Source organism: Phyllostomus discolor, chromosome 1 (assembly GCF_004126475.2).
Source record: "Phyllostomus discolor isolate MPI-MPIP mPhyDis1 chromosome 1, mPhyDis1.pri.v3, whole genome shotgun sequence".
NCBI lineage: Eukaryota > Metazoa > Chordata > Mammalia > Chiroptera > Phyllostomidae > Phyllostomus > Phyllostomus discolor.
The window spans coordinates 26016161-26032282 of record NC_040903.2 but is presented as its reverse complement, the minus strand read 5'-3'; the positions used below and the strand labels follow the sequence as shown (position 1 = coordinate 26032282).

The 16122-nt window shown below is 47.5% G+C and overlaps 1 protein-coding gene across 2 annotated transcripts in view; it reads left to right on the top strand.

Annotated features, from left to right (window-relative positions):
- The first annotated feature begins 659 nt into the window (after positions 1-659).
- Positions 660-16122, top strand: part of BEND4 (BEN domain containing 4) — a 28663-nt gene continuing 13200 nt past the window's right edge. Inside the window, exons 1-3 of one of the 2 annotated variants that reach the window (XM_028507257.2) lie at positions 660-796; positions 971-1683; positions 9295-9861. In XM_028507257.2, coding sequence (XP_028363058.1) covers positions 1209-1683; positions 9295-9861 — 1042 coding nt within the window. In that variant the 5' untranslated portion in view covers positions 660-796; positions 971-1208. The remainder of the gene's footprint in view (positions 797-970; positions 1684-9294; positions 9862-16122) is intronic. The other variant, XM_036020082.1, reaches the window with a different exon arrangement.

The following is a 16122-nucleotide window of genomic DNA, read 5'->3' as shown; positions in this document are numbered from 1 at the left end:
TCACTGAGAAAATTGTGAGGCCTCCAGAAACCATGGCCTGGTGGCCCCAGATGCAGAGAGGAACTGGCTGGGCAATACAGAAAGTAAGGGCAATACAGAAAGTAAGAGAGCTCTCGGGGCCGCATCCGTCCCACAAGCACATGTATACATATACATCAAATGATGGTTTTGAAAGTATCTAATCACCACCTCAAAGGGAGGCATCAGATCAAGTTTTACCCTCAATTGCTCAGTGTCTATATGTTATGAGAAAAAAGTGAGAATCTGAATTCAAATGCCCTAGATGCATCTGTGTGGGTGTGGGCTGTTTCCTCGAGGAACCTCAGTTTTCTCATCTGTACAATGGGGGAAATGATTTTGTTATGCACTCACAGGGCCCCTATGGGGAACTAACCAAGTAATGTGAAAACCCAACGCCCTATGCGCTCTTAGGATGAGCCTGAACTCGAAAGCCATTTGCTGGGTGTGGGCAGAACCCCGATCCAAAAAACGCACAGCGCCTAGGGTCAAGACCTTCCACAGGCTCTTTTCAGAAGCCTGGGGGAGCAATTCCCAATCCGGGAAGAACTGGCTGTAACACCTCCCCAAGGCACGCACGCACGCACGCACTCTGGCCACCCCGCCCTGTCCGTCCCAACTACACCACCCGCCACGCGGACGACGCCGAGAGTTTGGGGTAGCGCAAGGGAAGCCAGGAACTGGTTTCGGAAGCTGGACGGCGCCAGGGGCAGAAGCCTCGAGTCCATCTCTGGGACTCCGAAGTCTCGCCTTGGTGGAAACCTCACCCTATTACCAGGTCGCACCCCCACCCCCACTCAGTCCCTGTTGTCCCCGTCCCCTTTCCCGTCGAAGGCGCAAACCGGCTGGCCCACCCTGCGGGCGGTGGCGGCGCCAGGCCCCGCCCCTCCCCCCATTATCATTAGCAGATATTACCCTAAACACTTGCTCTTTACTTCCTTTCTCCCTCCAGGCATTGGCGAGGCGGCCTGTCAATCAGCTCTCGGGCGGCAGCCCCCCGCGCGGGGGCTCAGCGATGCTAGGCTTAGCGACAAGCGGCAGTGACGGCGGCGGCGGCCACGGCACAGACACACACCCTCCCACAGGCGCGCACTCGGGCAGCGCCGGCGAGCGGGCGGTGGAGGCACCCTCGGAGCCCGGTGCGGGTCAGGGAGGGGGCGTGCGACCGGGGACCGGCCCCGAAGCGCAGCATGGAGGAAGAAATGCAGCCGGCGGAGGAGGGGCCCAGCCTCCCCAAAATCTACAAGCAGCGCAGCCCCTACAGCGTCCTCAAGACGTTTCCCGGCAAGAGACCCGCGCTGGCCAAACGCTACGAGAGACCCACCCTGGTGGAGCTGCCGCACGTCCGGCCGCCACCGCCGCCCTTCGCGCCGCACGCCGCCGTCTCCATCAGCAGCAGCGAGCCGCCGCCGCAGCAGCAGTTCCAGGCGCAGAGCACCTACCCCCCGGGGCCCGGCCGGGCGGCCGCTGCCGCAGCCGCTTCGTCGTCATCGCCTTCCGCCGCGTCCCAAGGCCACCTGAGGACTCCCGCCCAGCCGCCCGCCGCCCCCGCCGCATCTTCATCTTCGTCTTTCGCCGCCGTCGTCCGGTACGGCTCGGGCCCTGCGGCTGCCGCGGGCAGCAGCAGCGCTGGCAGTGACGGTGCCAACCTGGAGCTCAGCGCAGGTACCAACTCTTGGGCGCAACTTTCCTTCCCGCCCAGGCCGAGGGAGGGGTGGGGACCGGGGAAGGGGAAGCTAGGGACGGCGGACACCCTCCCGCGTCTCGAGTCTGGCGGGAGGGGTGGGAGTGGAGGGGGACGGTCACCAGGCTGAGAGGCTGAGCGTCCGAGCGCGTCCCGGACACCTCCCCGCGCGGGCAACAAGTTCTGGAGGATTCCGCTGCACTGCCGCCGCCGCATCCCGGGCTTTCGACGGCGCGCGCGCGCCTTTTAACAGGTGGCTCCGCCACTGGGATCCGGCTTGGCGCCCAGGAAGTGCTGCGGTGGCCAGTCGGAGGCGGGGAGCATTCGGGCGGGGACGTGGGAGGCAGCTTCGGCAGAGGCCGCGGGCCGGGAGTGGGGATCGGACACCCTAAGGTGACAGCCGCAGCCGCTCCCAGAATAGCTTGAACTGCTCCGGCAGCTCTCGGGGACGTCCTTACAGCGTCCGCTGCCCCACTTTTTTCCTTCTATTTTTTTCCTTTACCTCCCTCTCTCTGTTTGTTTTTCCGTCTCTGCCTTCTGGTCGTCTTTTTCTCCACCTCTTTGATGCACTCAATGTCGCGGTCTACTCGGCTGGCTCTTATGCGCGCGTGATCTCTACCGCTCTTTTTCCCCACCTACCCCAAAGTCCCAGACCGTGGGTGCAAGACTCCGGACTCCTCTGCCCCAGCCACGAGGTGGAACTGGCGCTCGCCCCTGCGGCCGACTTCGGGGAAGGAGACATCCTACTCCTCGCCCCAGCCCCGAGAGTCCGGGCGCTTCGGCCCGCTTCCCACACCCGGGTTAGGACACTGCTGCACCTTGGGGGTCCCCCGCCCCGCAGTATCTGGGCCTAGGCCTGCAGAAATGCCTCGTGGGGCACATCCACCTCAGGGAATGAGATTCCTCTCCTTTATCGGGAGCCTGCGGGCGGCCCCTTAGGAAAAGGCCAGCCCTCCTGTCCCGGCGGCATGAAGAGAGATGGGCTGGTAGAAAGGCCAAGGCCTGGGGCCTGCGTACAAGGGCGCTCTCTGCTCCCCGAGGACGCATAGCCACGTTTTTCTAGCTCGTCAGAGCTAAAAGTTCCTTCCTCAGGCCTTTTATGGCACCTTGGAGGCCCCCTCCCCGCCCCCGAATTCTGCATATCAGTGAATCTAAGGCTTTATTTCTAATGCAAACATGAGTATTGTCTCTAAGTGAGTTATAGGTTCCGACGTTAATGTTTTGTTGTTTGTCAATATTTTGACACATGAAGGATTGGTTTTCAGAAAGAAAATCTAATTACAGGTTATAGTGAAGACTTGTTCTGTTACATACCTCACTGATTTGGAGGTGTTTGACTGCTTTGAGTGGTGTTCTTCTGTGGGTGTCCTTATTGTTTATGATGTGGGGTTTGTTTTTTTCAGTTACTCTTGGCACCTTTTCTGTTGTGTTTTTATACTCGTTCTCAGGTTACTTGCCCACGTTTATTTGTCTCCTTATTTTTCTTCTGTTTTACCCCCTTAAGAGGTTTGTGTTTCATCTCTCCGGGCTTGTTTGTGCCCATTTGTATTCCCCAGCTCTGTTTTATCTTTCTATAGTTTTATTTTGTGTTTCAGTGGTTTGGGTCCTTTTCCCATTTTCTATATTTTGCTTAACTCATTTGCATAACCTCAGTTCCACCGTGTTTACGGGGGTTTTCCCCTTCCTTTTCTGTCCATTTTAGCCTTTACTCTTCTTGCCTTCTCCTTTCAGTCTTTGCTGAGTTTGTCTTTTACTTCCTTTTATACACTATCAATCTAACCCCTTGCCTTTTCCTTCTTTTCTTTACACCCGTCACTTGCTCTCCTGTCCACCCATCGTCTTTCTTGCTGTGGCACTTTCCATGCTGCTTTCATTCATAAACAGGTTTCCTTTTCTTTCTCACTGTGTTCTAGATGCTCTTTTAGTGTTTCTTTTGACATCCTATTTAGTCTACTTTGTCTCCAGGTGGAAATTGCATCACTGATGCAAAGTGAAAAGTGGCTTGTTGATGGCCCTGAAACAACCTACATTCCTTATTTTCTTTTATTGTCAAAGCTTCATTTTTTGGTTGGTTTGTTTTTTAAGAGAGGTCATAGAGAGGTAATCTTAATAACACCAAGGGCAGGATGCCACATGCTTGTTGGAAAGACGAGTATTAAATGGTAGGTGTCTTCCATGTACTGAAGAAAATGGTCAGGGGGAAAAAAAAGATGCCCATAGTACTAGACATCATGAATTGTGGTCATATTAATCACTGATGGACAAAGCCATCTCTTAACAGACACAGTGATGTGAGTGGCCATCAGAGGGACAGTACCTGAAGAGCTGATTGGTTATTTGAAGAACTAGTGGTTCCACTTTGAACCAATGAGCTTGTGCGTACAGAAGGGTGGCCAGTTCAGCATGCTGGATGGGGGTGGTGGGGTGATTTGATAGTTGCCCCCTCACAAAGTGTTATTGCACTGTCTCAAACCACCTGGTAAACGGAAAATAGCCAGAACATCAATGTGATTAAATGAGTCAAGGATAGAAGAGGGTAAGGGTGCCCAGGGTAAATGCAGTGAAAAGGTGAAAGGATTGAAGTGAGTCTTGTTTGCCATTAAGGGCCATAAACCATTGAGAGAACTGTGTGATTAAAAATAGATTGTTCAACATTCTTATAAAATCTCACGAACAGTATAATTTTCCTTAAAAGGGGTAATATACCATGGTTTTAAAAGCATAGTTTTTCTCTGTGGGAGGCTTAGAGTTAAAACCCACGTAGATCTTGATACGCGGCCTAAATTTGGCATCAGGAAATGGGAAATTGCATCTTTAAGCAGAGTACAATCAAAAATGAATTACAATAAATCCTATATAATTGCATAGGTCATTCTCTTTAATGAGATTTTATTAACCTGACTGTCAAGCTTTTGAGTCAGGCAGATATTTTATCTTCTTCAACTGATAAAAGTGTCAGCTATAAACCACCATATAAATATTCATAAATCTACACATCTGTGGCAGCCTATCAGCATCATTCTTTTGGACATTAAAAGCATTCTAATTACTTTCTGTCTAGCAGAGCTGAAATGCTGCCTGTTATAGTATGTGCTTGGCAGGCATGATTGCTTTTGTTTGCCATCACAAATAGCAGCATCCTATTTTATATACCGATGGTCCAGAAAATATTCAGGGATTGACTGAGCAGGATGAATATTAGGAAGCACCATCTGGTTTTGATAGCACCAAGTATATTAACTCATCTGTTAATTTTTGACACATCATTGATTTATTTATTTAGAAAAATTGCATCCTGTTTTGCTGTATTGATGTTTGCCATTATGAAAAAAAAATGGGATGGCATTTTTTTTAAAGACATAGTTCATTGATTTAACTCAAGGGTGATACTTCCAAAGAGGCTTTCATTTTCTGACTTCAATTTTCTATGCCATGGAGCCCTTTCTTAAAAAGAAGTTGTATTAATGTTTTAAAGAAATTATCAATTTTGAATTAGCTGGAAATCCTTTGGGTAGATATACTATATGGCTACATGATAGTAGGTCTCAGAAATTTTTTCTGCTTCTGCATTTTTAATATTAATATATTTCACCCTTCGCTGGGCTAAAATCAAAAGGTTACCACTAATCTCCACAACTGTGATCTCCTTCATAGAAACAGAATACTCTTGGGGATATGCTGTGATGGGCAGATTCCATTCAAGGCTTTACTTACAAAGAAGGACATTAAAGTAGGGAGCCGGTGTTGGATTGCCAAGCCCCCTTCCCTCTTATTCACTTACCAGATGGATTAAACCACTTAAGTTCAGAAAAATTGTAGACATGAATTGTTTTGATTAAAAAAATAATCATGGGTTCAGACTTTGGAGTCAGCCTAAGTACTGTTTGCAGCATGATATTATCTCCCAACAGACATCAAAATAAGTTGGAAAGAAGTGGTTATTTTAGAGTGGTTTGTGACTGTGACATTTTGTGTTTGATTTTAGAGAAGTCCGGACACATAAGTATTTTAAAGCCCTTTTATAAACTGTTGACTTTATACTTCTCTGCCATCATCTGAGTGGAGCATTGTGAGACTAGGGGGAAAAGCAGTTAAAAAAATTGGGAATCCGTGTTCACACTTCGCACAATTAAGAATCATGGATCAGTGGCTGTTCAGTTGCGTTCTTATGAAAACAGAACTTTTCTCCACTTCTTAGCGATAATGGGCACCACGCAATGCTTGAATTTCTAATTATGTGCTGTCTGGAAAGCTAAAAGCATTGCTGGCTGCAATATGTATTAAGTAGAAAGAGTTACTGTGTTCTCCCAAGTGTAATAGTAATGTTTTTCATCATACTCCTCAATGTATTGATATTAACATTCTATTCAAATATTTTAAGATACTGAAAAGAGAAGAAATTCAATTTTATATTTGCTGTTTTTGCATATGTCAATTCTGAGGATAAAGCATTTTGTGAAAACTGCTAGCCAGAACTGTTTTATGATTGGAGCTGTTCTCCGATGTTCTGAGTGCGTTTTATTTAATACATTATCTTCATAATGTAGCGTATTACATAATGATTTTTTTCTCAGCATATTATAAGTTTATTCTTCAATTAAGAAAACAAATTATGGTTGTCCTGAGTCAGATTCTTTTCCCTTAATCTATACCCTAATGTGATTTATCAATATGATTAAAACTACTAAGGGTTTTTTTGGACATTGAACAAATATATTGAGAATTCTTTCTGGACAATTTTACTTTAGCCTTTCCTTTCATATTTTGTTCTTTTCATCAAGGTTATCTTAACGGTGTGTCAGCTGTAAATCAGTGGGGACTGGGCTGATTAAAATGCAAACAGTAAATACAACTTCTGGTCTAGAATGGGATTATAGGATTAAAATGCATGAAAACTGTTAGTCTGTTACAATTGAAAATTCCCAATCAATATCATCCTTTGATTTAAATAATAAAAGAATAAAAACCTGGAAGTAAAAAAATGAGAGGACAGCATCTTAAACCTCCCCACTATTCAACTGCTTACTCTCTTGTTTCTGTGGTTTTGGTCCTTGTAAAGAAATGATGCCCAAACAGCTAAGGTCTTTCCCCATTAAGTTTTGGTTTAAATCTTGAGCTCAGTCGTTTTTTCCACTGGGGCAGGGGCATCATCAGTTCCAGTGGTTGGTGTAAGAGATACTTCCCATACCCATATCCCTTTTTCTCCAAGGTAGTAAATGGACTTTATTCTGGCAGCTTCTCCAGCCCAGTTCTCAGTCCACGAATCAGTTCCAGCCTGAATCTGTGCCTGGCATCTAGGTCCTCTGTCGCTCTCAGAGTAATTGTGTAAAAAACAACAGGCCTTCACCTGTTATGTGTGGGGTTCAGGACAAGAGTACAAATGCAGGCCCATCTATCATCGATCTAAATAACTGAGAGGCCTGAGTCAAGTTATCAGACTGTTAAAATACGTTCTGTCTGCCTACCCTGACGAAGACACTGTCATAATGACCATATGATGAGTCATACAGTCAGTCATGCTTTGACATCTGTGCTCTCAGCCAGCCCGGGGCCTTCTCCTAGCACCTCCAGCCTCATCTTCCTGTAGGAACGACCTCACACACACACTCACACACGTGTGGTTGCCCCACTTCAGACTTCTAAGCTCTGGCGCCGTGGTCTGTCTTCAGGGAGATGGCTCAGGGAAGAGACTAGCACAGGCCTTTGGAGCAGTTTGAGCAGCACACTCCTGGGGGGACAACTCACCATGGGGAGGAACAGGGCCCTCCTGCCCATGTCTGGGGCAGTACTACTCCCTAAGAGTGAGGAAGCGCCAGGCCAAGAAGAAAATGTGGCGGATACGCAGCCCCCTCAGAGTGGTCCTGCCAGCCCCACCCCAGCCAAGTAACCTGAAACTGCTGTGAACTAAGGTTCTCTGTGTATTGCTGCCCTGTGTGCACTCGGTGAAGATTGCCTGAGGTCCTGTGCTGGCCCTCACACCCCAGGGCTCTCAGACCCGCTCTGCCCACAGAGGTGCCGTCTCTCTTCCTCTCCTGAGCCAAGGAGCACGGGCCTCTGTGTGCAGACTTCTCGTTTCTTCAGAGGGATGTAGGGACGGTGGCATTTCATAGGTTTGGGAGATGTGAAGGGTGCTCCCTGTGTGCCGGGCACTGTGCTCTGCGCTTCATGTAAGCTCATTAAGTCATTGAAAAAGGAGACTTGACCCCCCCTCCCCCCAATACCGTAGTTTTTTCCAGAAAGACTCAAAAAGCACAAAATGGAACCTGAAGTGTTGCAGGGAGGTTTCTGAAAGGCGCTTGCCTTGGTCATGCATCCTGGATTTTCTGGAGAAATCAATTTCTCAATCACAAGTCTAGGTCCTTGTTCCCATAGAAGCCCTTGAGGATTTCACCATTTTTCATTCTGAGAGTTACAGGGGTTTTGTTTGTTTTCAGAAAAAAATCCAGCTAGTCAACATTTTCAGAGACAGCAAGTAGCTAGTTACATTTCTCTCATAAACCATCATTATTGGCACCAAAAATCTACAATATTCCGTTTGTTGCCATTATTCTGGGGCGGGGGAAGGGAGGCATGCTCCTTCCCTCTGTGACGTGCACCTCTCTGTATGTGCACCTCTGTGTATCCACACCTAGCCCATTCTGGGTGGTACTCGGGAAAGAAGGGACTCCACCTTGTGACATTTACATTGAGAATAAATTTTCAAGACCTTTAGACTGACAATATTAAATCACATTTTCAAAATTTGGGGGTTTTTTCCCACTTTGTTTTTTGCAGTGAACTGATTGCTTTTTGTTTGCTTTTTGCCTCTGCCGATTAACAGTTAATGTGCTTTACAGTTCATCTATGTGAACTAACTGGCATCCTCAGCACATGCCATTTTAGGAGATTTGGCAACCTAATGGGAGAGGCTCTACTGCTTTTCAAATGATGCTGACATAGATCAGCCTAAACATTGGCCTTGACGAGAAATCTAAGTGGGCAGATAAATTGAAAGGGCCGTGGACACGGCTATTGGAGAACACGTACAGTTTTGCTTTGGGGGCATCATCATCTGCCTGATGGGCCTCCTCTTTGTTTTACCTTCTGTATCTAGTGAGCTCTTATCTTTTCTTCTCCAGTTTGCATCTGGGAGCAACTACTCTCGGCAGGGATCGTACCAGCTGATTAATAGCAAGGGCACAAGGGCACTCCAGAAATAGAAGTAATGATTGCTCTAAGCCCACCTTTCAATGAGGAATTGAGTCTGCAGTGGCTGGCTCGATTCATTAGCGTAAAGACATTAATGAAGCCATAGGTGTGAGTTCAGACCTGTGCAGGCCAGTTACTGCCACAAAGAGGGAAATCTCCACGTGGTGCCCCAAGTCCCAGTCAAGCCATTTCCCAGAGTGAGGGGCTGGGGCAGCTTATAGGGCGCCTCACCAGCCAGAACAACAGGAAGCTGTGCGTCCTATTAAAAGTGGATTCTCCGTAGCACCTTGATGTGTTAAAAATGCATTTTTAAGACATTTTTAATGTTATATCCAAAATCGAGGACTGGACTTGTCCTTCGTCTTTGGCTGTTGGTCTCTGACGCGTCCTTTCGTGTGTTTCAGAGAGTCGCGTGATCCTAGATGCCTTCGCCCAGCAGTGCAGTCGAGTTCTGAGCCTCTTAAATTGTGGGGGAAAACTTCTGGACGCCAACCACTCTCAGTCCATGATTTCTTACGTGAAACAGGAAGGCCCAAGTTACACTGAAAGACAGGACCAGTGCCACATTGGAAAGGGGGTCCACAGCCAGACCTCGGACAATGTAGACATAGAGATGCAGTATATGCAAAGGAAACAACAGACTTCTGCCTTTTTGAGAGTCTTCACTGACTCCCTACAAAATTACCTGCTCTCGGGGAGCTTTCCAACTCCGAACACCTCCGCGGTCAGCGAGTACGGCCACCTGGCGGACGTGGACCCTCTGTCAACCTCCCCGGTGCACACGCTAGGGGGCTGGACCTCCCCAGCAACGTCCGAATCCCACGGTCACCCGTCTTCCTCTACACTGCCGGAGGAGGAAGAGGAGGAGGAGGAGGAAGGCTACTGTCCTAGATGCCAAGAACTGGAACACGAGGTTATTTCATTGCAGCAAGAAAATGAAGAGCTCAGAAGGAAATTAGAGAGCATCCCAGGTACCGGCCAGCGGCAACTCATTCCTTTCCATTGTCCCATTTGTGTGTGTGTGTACATGCATGTGTGTGTGGTTTGTTTATCTGCTTTTGGCCAGCTATGGCGAAAAATTGGAAAAACAGGTCTGTACAGGGTACCCTTAGCCTGCCCATGCCTGACAGAATTTCAGGATGAGCCACCAGCCTCATCCTGTGTTTAAGCCACATTCTTCTTGGGTACAGGCCTGAAGAGCATAGCCCTATTAAAGGATGTCTCGCCCTGGCTGGTTGGAGCGTAGTCCCGGAAGCAGAAGGCCACTGGTTCAGTTCCCAGTCAGGGCACGTGCCTGGGTTGTGGGTTGGATCCCCAGCTGGGGTGCATGCAAGAGGCAACCAACCGATCAACGTTTCTCAACACTGATGTTTCTCTCCTCTCTCTCTCTCCTATCCCTCCCATCTCTCTTAAATCAACAAGCATGCCCTCTGATGATGAATAAAAATAGTAATTTTAAAAAGATGTCTCATCAATACAAGTGACCCCTTAGATGTGGTGCAATGAGGTCGGAATAGGACCAGGGCTTTGAGCCTGAGTTTCCTTCAAAAAAAATGGCCGTGTTCCTTTAAAATGGCTTCTGTATTTTTAAAGACTTTGATATATGCATTTTATTAATCAGCGATAGAAGTTGAAATGATAACCTTCAGAGAGACAGGACTCAAGTAATAATAACAAATGATCTCTTCTATTCCATTAATTTCTCATCTTTCTTGTTAAGTTACAACAAGCAGAGTCTCTTTTTAGCTCACACACTCCCCCTTAAAGTTCGTAAGCAGCTATAAACTAAAAGGAACAGATCCAAGACAGACCAGCAACTAAGCTGGTCCCAGACTATTTGTGCCCCTGGCTGTCAACACAAGGCAGTCCCTGCCTCTTAGAGACACTGCATTTGCAGAAAAGTGAAACTCGCCTTCACAACAAGGCCTTCTCTGGGTTGCAGGGCCTTTTTTTTACTACTTAGAATGGTATTGATTTTGCTTATTTCTTTGAATTCATGCCTGTGTGTCTGTGGTGGCTGATAAGAGATACTAATGTTAAGATCTTTAGCTAGAACAGTATCTTCCAACCTCTTTAATTATACAGCCGTTCATAAAAGTTTCTGAGCTCGTACCACCCACGTACATGTTTATTGGTGTATGTCGTACCTAGTAGATGTTCCACACTAACACATTATGTTCAAAATGAAGCATCCGCAATAAATTTAACTTTTTAAAAGCTGATACATAAATATAAGTAGAAGCTACTTTTTTTCCTAACTCGGTGTCTTTGTGCCGTCCAGTTAGGCAGCTGACCCGGAAAGGACTTGCTGAAGAGAGTTACCCACTTGTTTACTAGCACACGTAGGAAGCAAAAACAAGTGTTAAGAATTGCCGGATCAGGAATTTATTTTCCTTTCATGTAAAATTCTTTTACATAGACCTCAGGTCTGGGTCAGAATATTTTGGAATTAGATTTAGAGCAGCGGCTTTACGGGAGAGAAGCAAGAGGCAAAGTAAACCCATCCTCTCCTTGGTGTTTGAGCCTTGGGGTTAGATGCAGAGTCGGGGTGTCTCCCAGGGGCCAGTACTGACTTGACTGCAGGGGAGAGACTGGGTGGGACCCGCAAAAGTACAGTGAACCAGAGCGTGTCGGGCTTCTCCAAGTCAGAGAGAGAGGGGCATAGCCGATGCACTGGGATTTTACAGCTCACCCAGCTCCATAAGTTACGGTCAATTGACTATGGGTGTTACACCCAAAGGGGTATTTTCCATTTTACTCCCCACACCTGCTCTTTCACTGGGGGAGAAAATAGTGACCTGGAGACCAGCTAACTGTGGATACTTATTCTGTCAGCTCTCCAGAACTGTGGGTGAGAGTTTAGAGTGCACAGACAGGTGACATAAATGTCCAGAGTAGTATTGCCTGATTCCTAACCCTGAATATTTGACCCTGGTAAGTTCTAAGCAAATACGGGCTGTCTGTCCACCTCTCATTTCCTGGATCGGCACCAGATGAAATGTCTCTGTCAGGGAGAACTCATCACTGACCGGCCACGAGTCATTGTCCTTCTCTCCTTCCCAGAAAGGCAAGAAAAACGTTGCTTGAGCCCTGCTGATAACCAGATACTGGGTGGCACAGGTTGATACTAGACTAGTAACTATCACTGTAAACATTTCAGCCCTGTTGGTAATCATGAACTTGAACCTGTAGACATTTTACATGGAGAACCACGATTGCTTTAAATGATTTATACCAAAACCCAACTGTATAGATGAAGAGTAGTTATGAATAGAAAAAAAATTACTGTAAAGTATAGAAAATACTTTATTTGTGATTATTTCGTATACGTCCTCACTACCCAGGGACACCTTAGCATTGGGCATCAGGTTGAACGTGTTGCTTTGAGATGAAAATGTGACTCAAAGAGACATCATTGCCCTGTTGCCCTCATTTGCCAACCTCTATTTTGGCTGAACGACCAACCATATCACCCAGGAACCCACTTTTCACTCTTACTAGCTGAGTGGGGGAAGCGGTTATTTTTAGTTACCAGTTTGAAGAACAGCGCAGCAGGCAATACTCTGGGTTTGCACGTAACGAGAATAGTCCTCGAGCAATAACTCCCTGGTGTCATGTGGGCTGGATTTCCCCTCAGCCCTGTCACTGCTTCCCAGGGGCCTGCGTAGGCCTCTGTTGTCCTAGAGGCCAGCACTTTTCCGTGGGAGATCTCTTCTGTAGCTCTCTTCTGTGGAACCGACCCTTCTGTTGGGGGTCATTCTTACAGCCAGACAGGGTGGGTGACTGTAAAGGAGAGGGTAGCATCCAGCAGCGAGCAGAGGAGACAGGTGCTGGGGGCCCCTGCTGTCAGCCAGAGTCAAGACGCTGCTCCCCAGCCACTTCGCCACCCTCCAGAGTCCCGCTGCTGAGCACCTCTGAGACTCCTGTTTCAGTTTTTTCCCCTGAAGTAAAGCATTCGTACCTGAAAGCAGTCCTTGAAGTAAAAGTTCAAAAGCAGTGAGCCTATCAGTTTACAAGAAAGAAAAGATTACACTTGGGCAGCTATAAAAGGGGGAAAGGGAGGTGGCAGACCTTAGCAAAAACAAAGGTTCTTTCCAGCGCCACTTGCGAGGGTCTGTGTTACTGTATTACTTGTGAAGCACTCAACAAAGTCTCACTAATTACCAGCTGCGTGCAAGCCAGGGGCTTCTGAACAGTACTGGCTCACTTCCTTCCCAGAGTTAACTTGCAGGCGTAGGCTACGGAACATGCATCCCAAAGAGGCAGCCTCAGCACGTTTTCTTCTGTATTAGGTTAGGTTACCCCACTAGAAATTAGTCTGTTTCAAACTTGACATTTTTTTAAAGAAAGTGAAAATAGGTCAAAGGGAAAAAGCCACACATGGAAAAGATATTGGGATCAGGAATGCGGAGAGCTGCGAGACTGTGAAAGGAAGGGCAGCGCTGGGGAGGCTGCCCAGGGAGGGGCTGTCAGGGCAGAGCACTCACCTTCAGGTTTAGAGACCCTGCAGCCAGCACAGGTTGAAGAGGAGTCAGGAGAGGGGGCGGGTGTAAAATACCGTTACTTCGTCTAACTTGAGCCCCCAGCGAGTGTAAGACACACCAGTGCTGTAGGCTCCCCTAAGAAGAAGACACTGCAAGTCGTGATTGCGCGTTATAATGATCTTTGAACACCAAGGTCAGAGATTTTGAAATAGAATACAGGTCTTAGAATCATAGATATGGTAATTTAAAAATAATTTCCTAGCCCTGGCTGGCGTAGCTCAGTGGATTGAGTGCGGGCTGCAAACCAAAATGTCGCAGGTTCGATTCCCAGTCAGGGTACATGCCTGGGTTGCAGGCCTTGACCCCCAGCAACCGCACACTGATGTTTCTCTCTCTCTATCTCCCTCCCTTCCATCTCTAAAAATAAATAAATAAAATCTTTAAAAAACAAAAAATAATAATAATTTCTTGTTACACATTATAGGGAAGATATACTTGTTGATATTAAAGAACTTTCTACTTTTTTTTTTCATCCTCACCCAGGATGTGTTCATTGACTTTAGAGAGAGGGGAAGGAAAGAAAGAGAGAAACATCGATCCGTCGGTTGCCTCTCACGAGATAAGGGAGCAAGTCCACGGCCTTTTGGTTTACAGGACAACACGCCAACTAACTGAGCCCCACCAGGCAGGGCAGGAACTTTATGCTCTTTGAAAAGTATGCGTATGATTCATACTTCAGTTTATCCTCATCATTCCAGTATTTCCATCTCACAGAAAAGAGGTTGAACCTGGGCAGGCGATGTCGGCGGCAGACCTAGGAGTACGATCCCAGCCTCCTGGCTGCAGATCCACTGCATTCCCCTTCCGTGCTCAGAAACAGTTGAGTCTCATTATTCACGGTGGTTACGTTCTATAAAATCACTCCGAACACTGAACCATTACTCCTAGGGGAAATACAGAGCTAGGTTCCTGTGAGCCTCTGGCCACAGCATTTTCATCAGCCGATCAATACATAGCCATGTTTTTATTTAAAGAAACCTTATTTAATGTATAGTGTTGGCTGATTAACATTGAACTCATGGCACTGTAACTAATGCCAAAATGAAACTTAACTAACACGTATTTTCTCCATGAGGCATGTCACAGCCTTCTTGCATTTGGGAACACTAGACAGCAGTCCGTTGTACATTCGGAGTATGTTTTAAACAGCGAAATCACCAACAGTGAGCACAAAAATGCGAAAACTGTGGCGCTGAATAGACCACGAAAAGGATACTTGTGTGTGGTGTAGGAGCTGAAATAAGGCAGAGCGTTACCTTGTTCAGCCTCAGCTGGGGATGGGTGCACCAGGCTACTCAGAGTTTTCAGTGATCTGCAAATGACCAGCAGAGCTCCACAGGCACTGATCTCACTGGAACAAATACGTTTTAGCAAATAGGCACGTGTGCAAATACAGAATCCTCAGACGAAGGGGACTGACTGCTACAAACTAGAGAACTAGCCTGGGAGTGTGCAGTTCTGGTAGTCCATAGTTGTCATTTTCTACGTAAGAAGATTTTCTAAAAGATAAATGAGTGTCAGCTTTGGGGTAATAGTAATTTTGCCCAAACAAGAAGCCCTTGGAATAGACACAGTGCAGATTCGCTGGTACCTACCACCGCCATTCCCTCCCTCCAAACTCACAGCTGCCCAGCATTTCCTGTGGGAAACGCTCAGGTTGACCCTGGGGTGTGAGGACCATGAGGACACGTGTTCTGAGTAAAACGGATAGAGCAAATGACGGGAACAGAAAGGAATGAAGGATTGAGTTCCGTAACTTAGAATCAGTAAAAGTCATCACAGGTCCAGTTACAGCTGCAGGCGAGACTGAGGGAGGCAGAACAAACAACGTGAGGGGAAAAGCAGGGATTTCGAGTCCAACCGGAGTTCAGATTTCTGCTCCTGCTACGTGCCAGCTGTGATTTTCGGCATGTCACTTAACTGCCCTGAGCCCAGTTTCCTCTTTCTGTGAAGGGAGGTTAGTCATACTACAGGAGTATTGGAAGTATGAAGTGCATTAAGTAGCAGCTGAGTGCCTACGAGGTCTTCCAGTAGGCACTCAAGAAATGGTGGCTTTCAGAAAGAGGGAGAAACTTCTGTGCCTAGTAATAAGGAAATCTTACATGTTTTTTTGTAGATTAGAAGTGGTATTCTTACCTTGTTAAGCACTCATCAGTCAGTCAGTTCCCCAGGCTGGAAACTTCAGATCCCTCCGTAAAGCATCTCTCCCCGCTGCTGGCGGTGGCCTCTTCTCCTGTGGATTCCAGCTCACACACGTTTGTCTGTCAGTTGGGCTCTTCCTGTCGCCCCTCTGCCTTCACCTGGACCTGTCTGTCATCGTGGGCTATTGCAGTCACCATGCCACTCCTCTCCCAGATGCCAGGCTCTCCCCACTGGAAGGCCCTGGGTCTCCCACTGCCAAAGAGCCTCTGAGGGCCCCACGTGGTCTGCGGGGTAAAGTCCAGCGCCCTCTGTGCAGCACGTGAGGTCCTGCACTGCCCGGGGACCTTTCCCTGCCCGTTTTCGTAGACTTGACCCTCAGTTCCCACCACACACCAAGCGTTCCCACTCCACCGGACAGTTTGTGATTCCTGAGGTGCCACACACTTGTGCTCCTGGTCCTCCCTGACTCCTGCCGTTCCTTCTGAGAATGTATTGTCCTTTTCGTCACTTGAAAAACTCCCACTCATCTTTCGGTATCCAGTTCAG